Source organism: Pseudorca crassidens, chromosome 15 (assembly GCF_039906515.1).
Source record: "Pseudorca crassidens isolate mPseCra1 chromosome 15, mPseCra1.hap1, whole genome shotgun sequence".
NCBI lineage: Eukaryota > Metazoa > Chordata > Mammalia > Artiodactyla > Delphinidae > Pseudorca > Pseudorca crassidens.
In genome coordinates, this window is record NC_090310.1 from 29,160,745 (window position 1) to 29,180,746 (window position 20,002).

The window sequence follows — 20,002 nt, forward strand, 5'->3', positions numbered from 1 at the left end:
GATGAAACCATTCTGTATCTTGACTGTGGTGGGGGACACATGAACCTACAGAGTGATAAAACTGCACAGAACTAAACACACACACATACAAATAAGTATAAGTAAAACTAGCGAAATTTGAAATGCCGGCCTAGAATTTTACAAGATGTGACCACTGGGGAAAACTGGGTAAAGAGTAAATGGGATCTTTCTACATTATTTCTTACAACTGCATGTGAATCTATAATTATCTCAAAATTAAAAGTTGAAATAGGGCTTCCCTGGTGGCACAGTGGTTAAGAATCCACCTGCTAATGCAGGGGACATGGGTTCGAGCCCTGGGCCAGGAAGATCCCACATGCCACAGAGCAACTAAGCCCATGCACCACAACTACTGAGCCTGCGCTCTACAGCCTGCGAGCCACAACTACTGAGCCCACGTGTTACAACTACTGAAGCCTGCGCACCTAGAGCCCATGCTCCACAGCAAGAGAAGCCACCGCAATGAGAAGCCCACGCACTGCAACAAAGACCCAACGCAGCCAAAAATAAATAAAATAAATTTATTTTTTTTAAAGTTGAAATAAACAATTAAATATAAAAGCATTAGTAGGCAAAGACATACATATACACAAATCTTTTTATTGCAGCATTGTTATAATAGTAAAAGCAGAAACAAAACTAGACACAACCTGAACGTCCATTAACAGGAAAACAGTAAATAAGTTACAGCACCTCCACACTACAAAATATTATGTAGAAATTTTAAAAGAATGAGACGCCAAACCTAAACAACCTAGAAGCACCTTTCTTCCCCACATTCTAAGGTCTCGGAAATCCAAGCGTGCCTCATAATTGATGAAATTATCCAATTAAAACTGGCACTAGTTTTTCTTTCTTAATTACACATAAAGAAGCCATGGATGGTAGGCTGCACCATTACGTTACCTAGGGACCTGAAACAATGTCCATAATACATGGCCAAGTTATTTTTTAAAAAAAAAAAAAAGCAAGTTACAGAGTCATATAAATGGTATGATTCCCATTTGAAGGAGGAGGGAGAGAAAGAGGAAGAGGACTGGGCTTCCATAAGCCTGTCCTCTCAATTATTTGCATCATCTACCATCAGATGGGTAGACTTAAGCATCCTTGAAAATTCAGGCAAACTCATCTAGAGCAAGGATAATGAGGGCTGGGGTTAAGCTGGGCTCCTCCTCCTCAGCGTGACGGCACCAGAGTACAAGGCTCTCTCCCACTCCTTGCTGTGCCAGGGGTGCTGGGACCAGCGCATCAGATCAGCGCAGGGCTCTCAATTAGTCCTCCGTGCTTTGGCCTAGAGCACCCTCTCTCTGTGCTAAGTAAATGGAACGAAAGTAAATTGCAGCCCAGAGATAATGAGCCAAAAAGATCTCTGAGAAAGGTGGCAGCCACCTAGAAGAAACCAAAATTGGTTTTAGTTTTATCTCAGAAACCCTACAGAGATAAATTCCAGATGGATCAAAGGCTTAACTGTACACATTAAAAATCTTGTAAGTAAATGTAAAAGACCACATGCATACTCTAACATTGAGGAAGATCTTAAAACACTGAAAACACAGAAACTGGTAGGTTGGTATATGGAATCAGTACAAAGACATTTAACCATGTAAAAATTTTTAAATGTAGTATTGTAATAGATACTATTACCTGTGCCTACAAAGATAATGGACAGATTTGAAAAAAAATATTTGCAATGCAGAAAACAGATGAAAGGTTAATTAATTACTATAATATACAAAGAGCTCTCACAAACTGACAAGGAGACAAATAATCCAACAAGAAATTGGACAAACAATATGAAGCAGCTTTGCACAAGAGAGCAAAGCCAAATAGCTCACAAATATTAAAAAAAAAAACAACTGAAATTCACTAGCAATCAACATGCAAATTAAAATGACAGTGAGCCACCACTTTTCAACCATCAGACTGAAAACTTCAAAACAACACTCAAAACTATTATTAGGAAGGAAGAAAAGGGTAGTTTCATGCACTGCCAGTAGAAATTTTTAGAAAGATAGCTGACCACAACTCTTAAAAATAAACACATTCTCTTTGGCCCAGCAACCCAACCTGGAAATCTCTGCCAAAAAAAATCCTTAGTACATAAGAAAACATGCTCAAGGATGTCTGTTGTTTCACTGTCCATAGTAGTAAAAATTGGAAACAAAGTCAGTATTACTTCATAGGCAACTGTTGGTATATCTGCATCATGCAATATAATGCAGGCTTTTAAAAAGGATTTTTAGAACTCTAGCTTGGAAAGGTTTTGTCAGGGTAGTGCCAAGAGAGAAAATACAGATGCAGAACATTATATATAATTCAATTTTTGTAAGACAATGGCAATAAAACCTGCATGCATGTGTATGTATACACATGTATTTTAATTGTAAAAGATTAAATGAATGTGGAGAAACACACAGAACAAACGATTCTTGATCATTAACATAAGTTACCCAGAGGGAGGGAGAAGAGGATATGGTAGAGAAAAAAGAGGGGGAAAAAAACAGTTGACAAAGAACCAGAAAAAATGCAAGCTTGGTAACAGTGAAAACTCACAAGGCAGTAGTTTTCAAGATACTATCAGTGTGTGTAAAGCAACTATACTCCAATAAAAATTGATTAAAAAAAAAAAAGATACTGTTCGTGTGAAGGCCTGAGGATGGCAGGCAGGCAAGTAAAATGAAGTCAAATGAATGTTCTACCAGAGGAACCAGAAATTAGAAAAATAACCAACTTTTAAACGGGTTAAATCATCATTTCTGACCATTTTTTAAAGTTACTAATATAAACACAGTGGCTGTCTTCTCTGGGGTGGACAGACCCTCCAGCTCTGGTCTAGACACAAACACCGCTTGGGATGCTTTTGGCAGATGAGGGGCTTCAAAGTCAGGAAGAGGAGATGGCAGCTGAGAAGGAATCAGCTGAAGAAGCTGGTAAATCAAAAGGAAAAAAGAGGATGGAGAAAAGTAAGAGCCCCTCGATGCAGAAGCGGTGAGGAAACGGTTAATGTGTATCAAGTCAGTGGCCAAGGTGGTCCAGTGGTTAAGACTCCAAGCTTCCACTGCAGGGGCACAGGTTCGATCCCTGGTTGGGGAACTAAGATCCCGCATGCTGCGCAGTGTGGTCAAAAAAAAAACAAAGTCAGTGGCCAAGGGATCTTCAAGTTTGGTCAGAGTCCATAGCCCAGGAGAAAGAAAACTCCACACCAAAAGCTTCCTTTAAACAAACAATAGAGTCACAGATGTAGAAAACAAACGTATGGTTATGGGTGGTGGGGAGGGATAAATTGGGAGATTGGGACTGACATACACACTACCATATATAAAACAGATAACTAATAAGGACCTACTGTAGAGCATAGGGAACTCTATTCAATACTCTGTAATGACGTATATGGGAAAAGAATCTAAAAAACAGTGGATGTATCCATATGTGTAACTGATTCACTTTGCTGTACAGCAAAAACTAACACAACATTGTAAATCATCCACACTCCAGTTAAAAAAAACAAAAACAAATAAGATGCAGGCAACTCTGAAGGACAGATGTACCTCTGAAAAAGCAAAGGCCACTCATAATAAAATGTACAGCCTGTTACTAGAGCCAAAAATATAAAAATAAATAAAACAAACAAAATTTAAAACAATATACATTTGTTCTGATTTCTGGTCGTCTCTTAGAGCCAGAGCATTTATGTCTCATCTCCCATGTCAGTCAATCTTACCAAGCCTCAGTCCTAAGCCTTCCGTCCCTTCTCCCAATACCACCACCTCCACTCAGCTTCCTTGCCTACTGCACAGAGCCACGGCCTCTGGCTCCAACCCCAGGTCCCATCTCACCTGCCCATCCCCCTGGCATGCTGATCAGCAGCTATCCTCCTGAAATGCAAATCTGACAACGTCATATCTTTCTTACCACAGTTTACTATGGGTATATGGTACATGACATAATTTTAGGGGGACCATAAATGCACATTTTTAGGTTAATCATTTTACTATGTCAAGAAAAAAATAGAGGGCTTCCCTGGTGGCGCAGTGGTTGAGAGTCCGCCTGCCGATGCAGGGGACACGGGTTCATGTCCCGGTCCGGGAAGATCCCACATGCCGCGGAGTGGCTGGGCCCGTGAGCCATGGCCGCTGAGCCTGCGCGTCCGGAGCCTGTGCTCCGCAACGGGAGAGGCCACAACAGTGAGAGGCCCGTGTACCAAAAAAAAAGAAAAAAATAGAAGTAGCCATCAATCTTTGATTTCACTGACGGCTTATGACAAGACCAGAGTAGACAAGGCCTTGAATTCCACCTCAAGCCAATCTCTGGGTCAGATGGTATACGGAAACGGCAAAATTGTGAAAAGAGTATACAAACAGCCATAGTTTAAGAAACAACACCCTAGTGGGTAAAGTTCAAACACTTGCCCGTGACAGCAAGCCAAGAACCTACTGACCTTCCAGCCCATCTCCCAACACATACAGCACATCATCCATGGTTCCACTACTTTCTCACACACCCCTGCATCTTCACATTTGCTACTCCTGCTGCCTGGAAGTCCCATCCTGCCCATTTGACCACTAAAGACCCTGTACTCGCCTTTCACGTCTATACTATGTAATTATTACCACAGGCCACCATGACTGTCTGCAATTTACATGTCCATTGCCCAGGCTCAATTCTGAGTTCCTTGAGAACAGCAATCATCTCATCCAGTTTGCAGCCCCAGTGCCAACCCAGTGACCGATAACCAAGTATCTGCTAAATGAAGGAATTAACGAGCAATCATTCCAGCCTTTAGTTTCCAAATTAGCCAAAACACTGGTATGTCTAGTCATGGGAAGAAAATGTATTGCGCTTACTAAGTTCTCATTGGGTGTATCAAGCAAATAATATTACATCTAATCCTCACTTCAACCCTAGGAAGTGGGTACCACGATCGTCATCTAATTTTACAGATCGTGCAAGAGAGGCCTAGAGAAGCTGAGCAAGTCCTAAATTACACAGCTGGTAACTGGTGATTTGTGGACCAAGTGGGCATGAAGATAAGTACGCCTGACTCCAAAGCTCATACTTCATGCTCAAGGCCTCTCTCCACACCAGGACAGGGGTGATGCTGATGATGACCGTGCTTACATATGATTTCCTATGGGCCAAGCACTGCTCTCAGCAGCTATCAATATAAACAATATAAATATTAAAATTCACATGGAAATGTGCTCAGATTTGCTAAATGCCCTAGGGCTCCCCATTTGCTAAAAATTATCTTTTTCAAAGAGAAATCAATTCATTTGATCAATAAAGTAAAATGAAAGAATATGCAATGTGGAATTATCTACCACAGAGCCTCAAAGTGGAAACCAAGTACACAGGGCTGGGGAGATAAGAAATCCAATTAATGAACCCCAGGGCTTTTTGCCAGGATGAGAAGAATTAGAACATCCAGTCAACACCTCAAACCACTAAGAGGCTGGTGAGAAACCTGTGACAAACTGAAGATTAAAAAATCACGTGATGAAATCCAGAGACATTTAAAAGAGGAAAAGGAATGTCTGAAAAAGCCATTCCGTTTCATAAGCGTCCAGAGGAATACACAGGACAGTCTTCAACTGTTCTAAGAAACAACGTTAGGGAACAGCAAAGAGCAGCTGTTTGTTGTTTAGTTTCCTAAAAAGTTCAAAACTGTTTTGAATTCCTTAACAGGTAAAGAAAAATCACCAAAACAAAGCTCTCTTCCCTGGCATGTTTTGGAAGGAGAAGAAATTCTCCTCTCTGCTTTCTTCTGACATAGTCACCTGAACGCGTAACAAAAATTTACAATTTCTAAATGAGGCAAATACCCAAAGCCAACTCACTGCCACCCATAATGGCAGAGTGTCAAGACACTTCACACAAAACTATAATGGCAGTAACAACAGCTAACAATTTCTAGAAACTTACTAGCTACCAGGCACTGTTCTAAGGGCTGCACGTGAACTAACTCACAACTCTAGGAAGTGAATATTATCACTACTCTCCCCATTTACATACAAGAACACTGAGGCACAAGCAAGTCAGGAACTTGCCCGCAGTCCAACACGACCGGGAGCTGGCAACACCAGCATTCAAACTCTGAGCTCCAAATCCCACGCTCACTCTGCTGCCCCACAGTTCGGGTTGCTCTTTCTAATTCAACGGGAAAACTCAGCATGTTCTGTAATTCCACATGGGAAGCAGCAGCATCTGTGGAGCACTAGCCTATCTAGAGGTAACTTCCAGTGCCTGCTGGGCTCTTGGGCCATTCTTTCTAGAAGGCAAACTATTCAGAAGATACAAGACAGCCTCCCCACAGGGCAGACTGACTGATAGAATGAGGAATAATTTTAACGAAGCACAAGAACGGGTCGTCCTTAGGGGAAAACAAAGTAGGAGAACAAGGCCAACAGAATGGGACAAGGAGCCCATGCACTATGACTGCCACCACTTCCGCCAGTTTCTGAGGACAAAATCTGATGGGAAAAAACAGGCGCTGCCTGTCACTTCCCTTCCTGTCAATGTTGTTTTATACTTCACGTGGGGGCTGTTGCATCTTGCCGGGTAATCTCGCAAGACCAAAACCAAACAAATCTCTCAGGCACGCAAGCACTCACACACCCGGGCAGGCACACTCACACACGAGCATACTCACATTTGGGATTTTCACAGAATAGTACTGTATATCACGTAGGCCCCCATACCCAACAGCTGCGGTCCAGCCCGCTTTTTCTTTCCTCAACGTCTGCTGTCCACAGACACCTCGGCCACTTCTGTCACTCGTGACGATATTTCTATTATTTACTTGTCTTGAGTCCGACTCACTTTTTCGACTTGTATAAACCTGTTTTAAAAGGAAAAACTCTATCGCAGCTGCAAATGTAAAGCCAACATTGTAGGCCCTCAACAGAGTAGCCCTAAAAGTAAATACCATCCGAATAAAGTATAAAATCCTGTCTCTGCTGCTGTCAGGGGAGGACTGTGCTTGAAACCTGTAAGCTCTGTTTACCGAGAGGCAGGGGGTGTTTGAGATGCTGTTTTCAACTGTATGATACTACTATCCTGGTATGTCAAAAAATGATCAAATATTGGCAATTTAATTTAATTCAGCTTAATATTAATACCAAACCAAGTCTTTCCCCCAATATCACTGCAATTTAAAAGGAACTGAAAGGAGAATAACTGAGCCACTGGGCAATTGAAAAGAATGTAATGCTGTGATATTTAACACTTAAAATAATGTTAAGTACCTGCAATGACACAAATCTCTCATTTGGGGAAACTCTGTGCTGGGAAAACAAGAAGGGATGTGGTAGAGAGTGAGGACCAAGCTGGGAAAATATGCAGTCTGTGCTCCAGCCCCATTCCACTGCCTAAAGGTATTTTCAAACCACACAGAACTGTCATGGGAAAGATTATAATATGGCAGTGACAGGGATAACTGCTGTGCATTTGGCCACCCTATATTCACTCCACCTTCATAACAGCACCCAGATTTCATTTTGGAGGGTTATTTCTTCCTTACTGGACACTGTCTTGGGGGAATGATGATGAACCCAAGTAGACAACGTCGCACTATGTAAGTCAACAGGGTCCCAGGAAGCTCCATCAGCCAATCCTTCTGCTGGTGGCCAGGAGGCAGCCACATGACCTGAGACTGTTCACTCAGGTGCCTCCTCCCTGGAACGCCAACCTTGGGCAGAATGAGAGCGAGTCAGAAGACAGCTGGTGTCCACTCCTGCAGCAGGGCCTTAACTGGACCATTCCTGCTAGGAGACCATTTAGTGGACCCTGCTTCCAGGTTAGGAGACTTCCAAAGCTGCTTTGACTCCTTCCTGTTTCCAAACCTGACCTGTCATCAATTCCATGATGACAATATCCTCACAATATCCTCAACTGGAGTAAATTTCTGTTGCCTCTTACCAAAGAGCCCTGGCAGATACACCAGTGCACCATCCTTTCCAAGGTTCCTACTGATATTCATCCAACCAGCTAGACTCACCAGCTGCAACCAGAAGCCAATCCCTCACAGTCCTGCCTAGAACTTTTCCTAAGATGGTAAATTTAAAATGGCATCCAGATTAGAAATGAAAAAGGAAAAGTAACAACTGATACTGCAGAAATACAAAGGATCATGAGAAATTACTACAGGCCACTCTATGCCAATAAAATGGACAACCTGGAAGAAATGGACAAATTCTTAGAAAGGCACAACCTTCCGAGACCAAACCAGGAAGAAATAGAAAATATAAACAGACTCATCACAAGCACTGAAATTGAGACTGTGATTAAAAATCTTCCAACAAACAAAAGCCCAGGACCAGATGGCTTCACCAGCGAATTCTATCAAACATTTAGAGAAGAGCTAACATCTATCCTTCTCAAATACAGCAAGGGAAGAACACTCCCAAACTCATTCTATGAGGCCCCCATCACCCTGATACCAAAACCACACAAGGATGTCACAAAGAAAGAAAACTACAGGCCAATATCACTGATGAGCATAGATGCAAAAATCTTCAACAGGTGGGGAGGATGGGAGGGAGGGAGGGAGACGCAACAGGGAAGACATATGGGAACATATGTTTATGTATGACTGATTCACTTTGTTATAAAGCAGAAACTAACACACCATTGTAAAGCAATTATACCCCAATAAAGATGTTAAAAAAAAAAAAAAAAAAAAAATCTTCAACAGGGCTTCCCTGGTGGCACAGTGGTTGGGAGTCCACCTGCCAATGCAGGGGACACGGGTTCGTGCCCCGGTCCGGGAAGATCCCACATGCCACGGAGTAGCTGGGCCCGTGAGCCATGGCTGCTGAGCCTGCGCGTCCGGAGCCTGTGCTCCACAACGGGAGAGGCCGCAACGGTGAGAGGCCCGCGTACCGCAAAAAAAAAAAAAAAATCTTCAACAAAATACTAGCAAACAGAATCCAACAGCACATTAAAAGGATCATACACCATGATCAAGTGGGGTTTATCCCAGGAATGCAAGGATTCTTCAACATATGCAAATCAACCAATGTGATATACCATATTAACAAATTGTAGGAGAAAAACCATATGATCATCTCAATAGATGCACAAAAAGCTTTCGACAAAATTCAACACCCATTTATGATGGGTAGGCATAGAAAGTAAGCAGAGAGGGAACTTACCTCAACATAATAAAGACCATATATGACAAACCCACAGCCAACATTGTTCTCAATGGTGAAAAACTGAAACCATTTCCTCTAAGATCAGGAACAAGACAAGGTTGCCCACTCTCACCACTATTATTCAACATAGTTTTGGAAGTTTTAGCCACAGCAATCAGAGAAGAAAAAGAAATAAAAGGAATCCAAATCAGAAAAGAAGTAAAGCTGTCATTGTTTGCAGATGACATGATACTATACATAGAGAATCCTAAAGATGCTACCAGAAAACTACTAGAGCTAATCAATGAATTTGGTAAAGTAGCAGGATACAAAATTAATGCACACAAATCTCTTGCATTCCTATACACTAATGATGAAAAATCTGAAAGAGAAATTAAGGAAACATTTACCACTGCAACAAAATCTGAAAGAGAAATTCTGAAAGAGAAATTAAGGAAACATTTACCACTGCAACAAAAAGAATAAAATACCTAGAAATAAACCTACCTAAGGAGACAAAAGACCTGTATGCAGAAAACTATAAGACACTGATGAAAGAAATTAAAGATGATACAAACAGATGGAGAGATATACCATGTTCTTGGATTGGAAGAATCAACATTGTGAAAATGACTATACTAGCCAAAGCAATCTACAGATTCAATGCAATCCCTATCAAACTACCAATGGCATTTTTCACAGAACTAGAACAAAAAATTTCACAATTTGTATGGAAACACAAAAGACCCCCAATAGCCAAAGCAATCTTGAGAAACAAAAATGGAACTAGAGGAATCAGGCTCCCTGACTTCAAACTATACTACAAAGCTACAGTAATCAAGACAGTATGGTACTGGCACAAAAACAGAAATACAGATCAATGGAACAGGATAGAAAACCCAGGGATAAACCCACGCACATACGGTCACCTTATTTTTGATAAAGGAGGCAAGAATATACAATGGAGAAAAGACAGCTTCTTCAATAAGTGGTGCTTGGAAAACTGGACAGCTACATGTAAAAGAATGAAATTAGAAAATTCCCTAACACCATACACAAAAATAAACTCAAAATGGGCTTCCCTGGTGGCGCAGTGGTTGAGAGTCCGCCTGTCGATGCAGGAGACACGGGTTCGTGCCCCAGTCCGGGAAGATCCCACATGCCGCGGAGCGGCTGGGCCCGTGAGCCATGGCCGCTGAGCCAGACACTATAAAACTCTTAGAGGAAAACATAGGCAGAACACTCTATGACATAAATCACAGCAAGATCCTTTTTGACCCAACTCCTACAGAAATGGAAATAAAAATAAACAAATGAGACCTAATGAAACTTAAAAGCTTTTGCACAGCAAAGGAAACCATAAACAAGACCAAAAGACAACCCTCAGAATGGGAGAAAATATTTGCAAATGAAGCAACTGACAAAGGATTAATCTCCAAAATATACAAGCAGCTCATGCAGCTCAATAACAAAAAAACAAACAACCCAATCCAAAAATGGGCAGAAGACCTAAATAGACATTTCTCCAAAGAAGATATACAGATTGCCAACAAACACATGAAAGGATGCTCAACATCACTAATCATTAGAGAAATGCAAATCAAAACTACAATGAGGTATCACCTCACACCAGTTAGAATGGCCATCATCAAAAAATCTAGAAACAATAAATGCTGGAGAGGGTGTGGAGAAAAGGGAACCCTCTTGCACTGTTGGTGGGAATGTAAACTGATACAGCCACTATGGAGAACAGTATGGAGGTTCCTTAAAAAACTAAACATAGAATTACCATATGATCCAGCAATTCCTCCTGGGCATATACCCTGAGAAAACCATAATTCAAAAAGAGTCACGTACCACCATGTTCATTGCAGCTCTATTTACAATAGCCAGGACATGGAAGCAACCTAAGTGTCCATTGACAGATGAATGGATAAAGAAGATGTGGCACATATATGCAATGGAATATTACTCAGCCACAAAAAGAAATGAAATTGAGTTATTTGTAGTGAGGCGGATGGACCTAGAGGCTGTCACACAGCATGAAGTAAATCAGAAAGAGAAAAACAAATACCGTATGCTAACACATATATATGGAATCTAAAAAAAAAAAAGGTTCTGAAGAACGTAGGGGCCGGACAGGAATAAAGATGCAGACGTAGAGAATGGACTTGAGGACATGGGGAGGGGGAAGGTTAAGCTGGATGAAGTGAGAGAGTGGCATGGACTTATATACACTACCAAATGTAAAACAAATACCTAGTGGGAAGCAGCTGCATAGCACAGGGAGATCAGCTCCGTTCTCTGTGATCACCTAGAGTTGTGGGATAGGGAGGGTGGGAGGGAGACGCAAGAGGAAGGAGATATGGGAACATATGTATATATATAGCTGATTCACTTTGTTATAAAGCAGAAACTAACACACCATTGTAAAGGAATTATACTGCAATAAAGATGTTTAAAAAAAAAAAAGAAAGAAAAAGGATATAACTCAGGAACAGCCAGATGGAAGAAAGGTATGGGAAAAGAGCACAGAGCTTCCAGGCCCTCTCCCAGCACACCACTCTCCTCGCACTTCCAAGTATTCACCGACCCAGATGCTCTCTGAACCCCATCCTCCTGGGTTTTTATGGAAGCTTCATTATATAGGCTTGATTAAATCATTGACCATCATCAACTGAACTCCATCTCCAGCCCCTCTCCCCTCCCTAGTGGTGGTGAGATGGGACTGAAAGTTCCAACCCTCTAATCACGTGGTTGGTTCTCCTGGCAACCAGCCTCCAACTTCTGGTGTTTTCCAGAAATCACTACATTAACATAACAAAAGACACCTTTCTGGCTATCACCACTTCAGAAATTCCAGGGGTTTTAGGAGGTCAGTACCAGGAATGGGGCAAAGAACAATCATGTGTATTTCTTATTATAAGTCACAGTATCACAGTAGACCTAATTCTTGGGCTTAGAAAAGTTAGCGATGCAGCTGGAAAGGGGAAGCGCCAGATTCAGGCCTTGAGAGCCCATGAACCTTCACACCAGCCTGCCCAGGGCATCTGACAGCCCCCTGGATATGGCCCTCGGCATCGCATGTTGTGATCACTGCCTCACTGGACTATCTTCCCAGGTGGACACGAAGCCACCTGAGGGGTAGAAATCTGTCTGAAATATTTGGAAAGCCCCAGTATCTGTGACACCAAGTAGTCTGTGACTAACTGTTAAACAAATGAGTAATCCACTAAGTACTTACTAAGCACTTACTATGTGTCAGGCGCTGTGGACGTAGTGTGAGCAAAACAGGCTTCTCTCCAGCTGGTCATCCAGTGGAGCAGACAGATGTAATCGATTCATCACACAGACGTGTTGTAATGAGAAACAGAGGTTTATAGAATCTAACAGTACAGAGCAGGGGTCAGCAAAATACAGCCTGAGGCCAAATCCAGGCCTTAACAGAAAGAGTTTGCCAGTCCATGGTACAGAGCAAGGAAAACAGGTCCAGATGGCCAGGGCTGGAGAGGAGTGTGGAGGATTCATATCAGGGGTCTGGAAGGTTCCCCTGAAAAATTACTGAAAGGCTTTAAGAACAAAAAACAAAAAAAAACAGAAAGGCCAGGGCAGGGTGGCAGGAGCAAAGAGCCAGGGGAGAGGTATGGGGCCCTCCAGGCTGCTAAGGGGGTGGGTCTTTTTCCCAAAGCAAAGAGAAGCCAGTGGAAGGTTTTCCATGGGGGAGTGACAGGTGGGAATCTGCGTTCTGCAGAACCCTCTCAATGCACAGGAGGCAGGACAAGAAGGAAGACGGTAGTGGGTCTACAGCAACTGTCCTGTGAGCCATGTGGTGACTGGGACAGGGCAATGGCTGCAGAGCTGGAGAGAAGCGAATGGATTTGAGATCCATTCTGGTGCCAGGCCGTTTGTCAGGGGTGAGGAGAGAGGTGACTTATCTTTCTTTTCAGACTTCACGACAGTTGTTTTAAAATATTCACTGACTTTCCCTCTTGAGGTTAAACTTTCTCACAGAATAAGGATGATGTGACCTTTCCTACGTGAAGGTGATGCCACCTTTAGCCAAACACATTGCAAGATGAGACCAAGACTCTGATATTGAGAAGGAACCCTCTAGGGGGGAGAAAACAAAAAAAATTTTTAAACCCAGCTTCAAAACCGATATAATCGCTAACGGTGATATAACATTGGAAGAATAGACTTTGGAGCCCAAGAAACTAGGGTCCAACCTCCAACTTCTAACATTCCCGAGATGACTCACCTAGGCTGTCTGACTTGCCCTCTCTGAGCCTCTGTTTTCCTATCTGTAAAGAATTACACCGCCGCTTCTCCTGAGGCTGCACTGAGACTAAGAGTCGACACAAACAAAGGGCAGCTGGAACAGTAAGAGACAGTAACTATCATTATCATTATTAAGCAGGATATTCCTTTTAGCCGGAAACCAGTTACCATGGAAGGAATTAACTTTGTTAATTCTACTATAAAACACAATAGTTTACATAATAAAAGTTGTAATAGTAAGCTCTATTATATAACAATATGTTAACCTAACATTCAGAAATGGGTTCTCTCTCTCAGGAAATGAAAAGAATAATTATGAAGAAAAGTGGTAAAGAACTCCTGACTACATACACCCACACACGCACACACCCATACACACACACATGCACGCACACACTCGCACATACACACCTCCTGGTTCAGGAGATCTAGGATGGGCTACAGAATTGCATGATTAATTAATAAGCCTCTCATTCTCACACAGGTGGACCTTGGGTTCCAAAATGAGAACCCCTGTGCTGACGGAGGCCAGGCCCCATGGTAGGCTCTCAGCAAGAACTGAAGCAAAAATTCAGTTTAATGATCTAATGCCACAAACATACAGAGAACTTAATGTGTGATGGGCACAGAATGTCTGTGCAAAACACTGAGAAAGAAAAAAATAGAGAAGCTGCCCCTCTGCCCTCCAAGCTCACAACCTCTTTAAACACTTGACCAGGGACTTCCCCGGTGGTGCAGTAGTTAAGAATCTGCCTTCCAATGCAGGGGACTCGGGTTTGATCCCTGGTCGGGGAAATAAGATCCTACATGCCACGGGGCTTCCCTGGTGGTGCAGTGGTTAAGAATCTGCCTTTCAATGCAGGGGACTCGGGTTCAATCCCTGGTCGGGTAAATAAGATCCCACATGCCACGGGGCAACTAAGCCCACGTGCTGCAATTACTGAGCCCGCGCACCCTAGAGCCCGTGCGCCACAACTAGGTAGCCTGTGTGCCACAACTACTGAACCCATGCACCCTGGAGCCCACACACCACAACAAAGAGCTCACGCGCCACGATGAAAGCTCCCACATGCTGCAACGAAGATCCCACGTGCCGCAACGAAGATCCCACATGCTGCAACAAAGACCCGAGGCAGCCAAATAAATAAATAAATAAATATTTAAAAACTAAAAAACACTTGACCATGTGCGGTACAAAGCCACGCACACACTCAACCAGACAACGAATCTCCCTGAGCACCTTCTAGATGCTTCTAGGCACTGGGGATACACCCGCGAACAAGACAGCCAAACATCCCTGCCCGCTGTTATGGTATGGGCGACAGAAAGAAACAAAATTAAAAAGCATAGTGGACAGTTGTTAGTTGATGTTATGGAGAAAAACTGAGAAAGAAGAAGCAGAGAGTGTAAGGGTGGGGAATAGAACTGTAAATCTGCACCAGTTTCAAATAGTCCCCATAGCTCGATTAAAATGTAGCACTACACACGCTGCTCATGGCTGGTAAAGTGTCACAAAGAGAAAGGTTCTGGAAGGACAGAGAAGGGAACTGGCTGGGCTGGGTGGGTCAGGGTCAGAGGGTGGGGAACACCTGCAGTCTCCGGGATGAGGTGAATGCTGAGCAAGTGAGTTCCCTTCCCTCCCCTTCCTTTGCGGGAATGTTCCTCCTGCCCCTCCAAGGCTGCAGAGCATGAATTACCCCTGAACGACTTCACTGGGCATTTCCAGCAAATGCCTGTGTCTCTTACCTTTGCCAAAACATTTGCTTCTCCTCCTAGGCGGTGTTATAAGCTTATGCAGTCATGTCAGGTCATGAAGGGTCATGAAGGTCAATGTCCATTTTTAGGACTTTTTTTTTTAATTATAGAAGGGACACACGATCACAGTATAAAATATGAAAAAAATATCAGAAAGTATAAAGATTCCCAAGTCTTAACCTCAACATGACCTCTATTCACATTTTGGTATGTTTTTTGCCAGAGTTGTTGTTTAACATAGCAAGCATCACTCTGAATCCATATTAACTCTGTATCCTGCTCTTTTTATTTTTACTAAATACATTATTTTTAAATCACTACATTTGCATTTTTCTGCTTAAAATAAATTCTGTATGGACATCAACGTAATGGCTATGTAACACTCCATTCTACCGATGCACTGTAGTTTATTCACCATTTCCCAATTGTTGAGCATTCAGATTTCTGAGTTTTCATCATTATTAAATTACCGTGAAAATAACTTCATGCGGAAAGTCATTTCAAGGAATTCACTCAGAGTAGGTTCCTAGAAGGAGGATGACAGGAAGCTGGAAATACTTTAGACAAGTAGTCACTGCAGAGATGATCTACAGATCCCCCAAATGCAATCACTGCCCCACCTGGCTGCAGCGGCACAATATAGAAGCTGGTCAATCTCTGGCCACCTTTTTGGTCTTTGATGGTAAAGGGTTTCAGAAGCTGCATATTTACCTGCTGTCGGAATCTGAGGCGATCTCCTTTCTCCCTCCAAAGCGGATCTGGCACTGCATGGAAAAAGAAGCTGCTGAGATCAGCTGTTGGGATGGGACATACAAAACCTCCCCCACAGGCCTTCAGGGTCAAGGGGGACACAAGGCCAGGAACTCTGGGTGCCAAGTCAGGGTGTCCCCACGCCCTGGGTGTCAGCCCAAGACCTAAGACGGCGGGCACCCCAGCCTTCCAGCCACCACTTGAAGGAAGCCCTTATCTCCAGCTTGCAGAGGAGTGAGCCTTGTGCAAAGACAACGCTGAGAGGAAAACAGAAGCACACGGCTTCCTGCAGATTATCTAGGAAGCTTCTTCTATCTGTCAGCAGCTGACTGTCAATAACACAGAGCTCTTAACAGGCAGCAATAAAAAATTCCACAAATCTGTGAAGATGGGTCCCTTCTGACAGGGCCCAAAGTTGTTACGGCTGGCTATAAAGTTATGACAGCATAAATCAAGCTTCAAACAAGTCATCTGGTTGTGCTGAACCACAATTCACCCAGGGAGGGTGGAAACAAAAGCAAACTGTTCTTTTTTTTTTTTAACTGTGCTGAAATATAGACAATATAAAATGTACCGTTTTAACCATTTTTAGTTATGCAATTCAATTCACTTCACAATACTGTGCAACCATCACCCCTCTCCACTACTCCTTCAAAAGTGTAGAATCGCCACTGTGGTAGCACGTTCGCAAGATTCCTTATTATCGTGTGTGTGTGTGTGTGTGTGTGTGTGTGTGTGTGTGTGTGTGTAGACATTTAAATGATACTTTTGTCAAAACTCATGGAACTGCACACTTAAATTTGGTATATTTTATTGTATGCAAATTACATCACAATAAAGTTGATTTTTAAAAGGCATATATACAACACTTTCACCCCCAAAATAATAATAGCAGCTCTAGGCAGAAGATCCAAGTTATTTCTGTTTAACTGCTACATTTGACGTGGCTTGACTTAACTCTTCATCTTCTTATTTTACTTTCCATTTCTGGAGCAAAGAAAGAAGAAACTAATAATGTGGGTTGTGCATTTATTGTGGAACAGGCGCTGGCCATGGCCCTTTACCCACTTTAACAAATGCAATTCCATCAACAGCCCTATAGAGTTCGGTAACCCAATTAAAGAGAAGGATGCTCAGAGAGGCTGGATGAGTTGCCCCAGCACACACAGCTGTGAAGAGATGAAGCTGGCCTTCAACCTCAGCTACACCTGAATCTGTGTCCTTCCCACCATACCTGGACGCCTCGAGGCTTGGGCAGATGCTAAATTCTCTGGACTCATATCGACACTTAACAGACACTTCCATTAAAGAACATATTTATCTCCCTATATCGTGATTACACGCAGATAATCGCCAGTCGCCCCTTCCAAAATGTGAATTCCTAGGGCTGGATCCTAGCTCTGCTGCTTATTAACTATGACGTCGGCAGCAAGTTATCAGACCTGAGCTTCAGTTCTTCAGTTTCTTCATCTGTAAAATGGCAATATTTGCAAGAACTACCTCACGGGGTGGTTGGAAGGATTAGATGTAAAGCACTTAGCAGAGAATCAGGCACGCGATGAATGTGCAAGAAATGATGCCTGTCTGGTAGCTGCAAGCAAGCGAAGTGACGCCAGCCTCGTGTCAAAGCTCGCTTCCACGCCCAGCCAAGAGCCAGGCATCGAAAATAGCATCAGCCGAAGCAAGCAGAGCCCACCCGCGGGATCCACACAGTCCTGAGCACAGCCTCACTTCTGTTCTTGTGCTCACGGGGTCCTAACTCCAACCGCGACTGCAGCACCCTTAGGAGTTGCCCTAAAACACAACTGCTTGGAAATGAGGCTTGAAACCCACTCAATGCCCTTCTCAAGGGGACATCTGTGAAGGATGGGGCGGGTCCTCCAGGGGTCTCCAGGAAGTCAGGACGCAGGAGCTCCTTTGTCCCTACCACTGATCACTATCATTTGCTGGGGAAAATGATTGGCCTCACCGTTCCCAGATACAAAGCGGGAGGAAGTCTGTGTAGATAGAAGGGCGGAAATGACTTCTTCATTGATCATCTGACACTATGACCTGACCACAAAGTCAAACGTCAGCTTTCTTCTTACCTGTTTCACTGCATCCAGCAGTCGCTCCAGCAGAAATTGTCTTTTCATGTCATTGTTCTGTGATCCTAAAATGCAATGAGGCTTAATTAGTTTTGTTTGACATTCGCTTTCTGTTAAGACTCTCTGACATGTAGTGTACGGCTGTGCCCAAGTAGCATCAGCCTTCTCTTTAGTAAAATCAATAACAAGACCAGGTATCAATAATCTACATCATTACAATGAAGTTGGACCACTTTCTTGTTACTGCAACTCAGGAAAGCAGCTAAACTGTGTTCCCCAAATTTGGATGATGTTACTGGAATTGTCTAACTCAGGGTTTCTCGACCTTGGTGTCACTGACATTTGGACCAGATAATTCTCTGTGGCTGCCCTGTGAATTGTTAAGATGTCTGTCAGCATCTCTGGCCTCTACCCACTAGACACCATTAGCGTGTGCACACACAGACACAGACACACACACACACCCTAGCTGTGGCAACAAAAATGTCTCCAGATACTGCCAAATGTCCTCTGGGGAACACAATTGCCCCTAGTTGAGAACCAATAGTCTAACTTAAAATGTAAGTTTCCTAGTACTGCAGGCACTGCTTGTTGGCTGACCTCACCATCATCTCCAATATTATTTTTCCATGAAAAACCTAATTACTCCTGTTCTCAGCCTCTCTTGTAAGGCTGCCCGTAAGAAGTTCTAGCTAATGACACGTAAGCAGAGAGCACTGGGAGGGATCTGGGGAAATTATGCCATCCTTATAAAAGAACAGATGTTAAGGGCTTCGTTCCTTCTTCCATCCTTCATGCCTTAATCATAAACACATCGGGTGGAGCCAGAGCAGCATCTTGCTACCTTGAGGCAACAAGCCTGCAGCAAAGGCCAAGAGAATCACAGAGACACCAGCCCCGATGTCATTTTGCTGCTGAACCAATACTAGAAATCTCATACTTCTCACACAACAAACAGTTCCGTTTGTTCAAGCATTGTACATTGATTGGGCTGTTACTTACAGCCAAAAGCATTCTCAACTGATACACATGGCATACACCAAACTCCCATTTAAGAGGGTGTGGGGCAAGGACACTTCAAAGCCCCAGGCAGACCACTGTCAGAACCACATATGATGCTCCACAAGAGACCCAGTGACTCCAATCAACAGAGACACAGCTACATATTGTGATGCACCAGACACAGAACACAACTGTTCAAAGGAGACCCAAATTTAGAGTTTGTACAAGGGCAGATGCTCCACACTGCAGGCCTTGAATTGCCACTGAGCTGCTTCTCTCTTGGGCAGCTCAGCCTGGGCTTCACCAGGGAGTACCAGCAGGGCATCACCTTAGAGATGGTCAGTGATTCATGTAAGTCATGCCAGGGCCACCCGGTTGCTAACAACTGTAACCGTGTGGTGAGCACTTCCTGCATGCCAGGCACAAAACTGAGTCCTCTGAATGCATTGTGCCCTGTAATTTTCACGACCACCCTACCAGCCAGGTAGTAGGATCCCTGAGTCGCAGATGGGGAAACTGAAGCTCAGAGAAGACAAGCAATTACATGCATTGACCCACTCGGTAATTATTGAACTTCTACTGTGTGCTAGGCAATGTTCTACGTGCTGGGGACACAGGAGTTAAATGGTATAAAAGAACCATCTTCTCATGGAGCGAAAATTCTCTTAGGAAGAAACAAATAGCTCCTAAGTAAACTAATAAAGATGATGTTAGAGAGTCATACTAGAAAGAAAAACAAAATGGGGTGATGGGACAGGGAGGAAGCAAGAGGGCCACGTCAGCCAGGGCAGTCCGGGAAGGCCTCTCTGCACACGTAGTATCTGAGCTGAGCCCTTTATAACAAGAAGGAGCAGCCATGGAAAGATATGGAAGACCAGCATTCCAGGCAGAGCAAACGGCCAGGGAAGAGAGGAAAGAACAGCTTGGCTTCTGGTCTTCCAGGACCCAAAGGAAGCCTCTTATGACTTGAGCAAA

At 43.3% G+C, this 20,002-nt stretch overlaps 2 protein-coding genes across 6 annotated transcripts in view; one reads left to right on the plus strand and one right to left on the minus strand.

Moving 5' to 3' along the window:
- Window positions 1-20,002, minus strand: part of SNX29 (sorting nexin 29) — a 552,359-nt gene that overhangs the window by 516,525 nt on the left and 15,832 nt on the right. For all 5 annotated transcript variants that reach the window (XM_067706614.1, XM_067706617.1, XM_067706615.1 and 2 more), the window contains 2 exons: window positions 18,026-18,090; window positions 15,900-15,952 (listed from right to left, as the gene is read on the minus strand). In XM_067706614.1, the coding sequence (XP_067562715.1) occupies window positions 15,900-15,952; window positions 18,026-18,090 (118 nt within the window). Of the gene's footprint in view, window positions 1-15,899; window positions 15,953-18,025; window positions 18,091-20,002 lie in introns of those variants that run through there.
- The window catches only part of ZC3H7A (zinc finger CCCH-type containing 7A), a 236,266-nt gene continuing 233,788 nt past the window's right edge, over window positions 17,525-20,002 (plus strand). The window contains exon 1 of the mRNA XM_067706613.1: window positions 17,525-17,541. The gene's annotated coding sequence lies outside the window, so the exon portion shown is untranslated. The remainder of the gene's footprint in view (window positions 17,542-20,002) is intronic.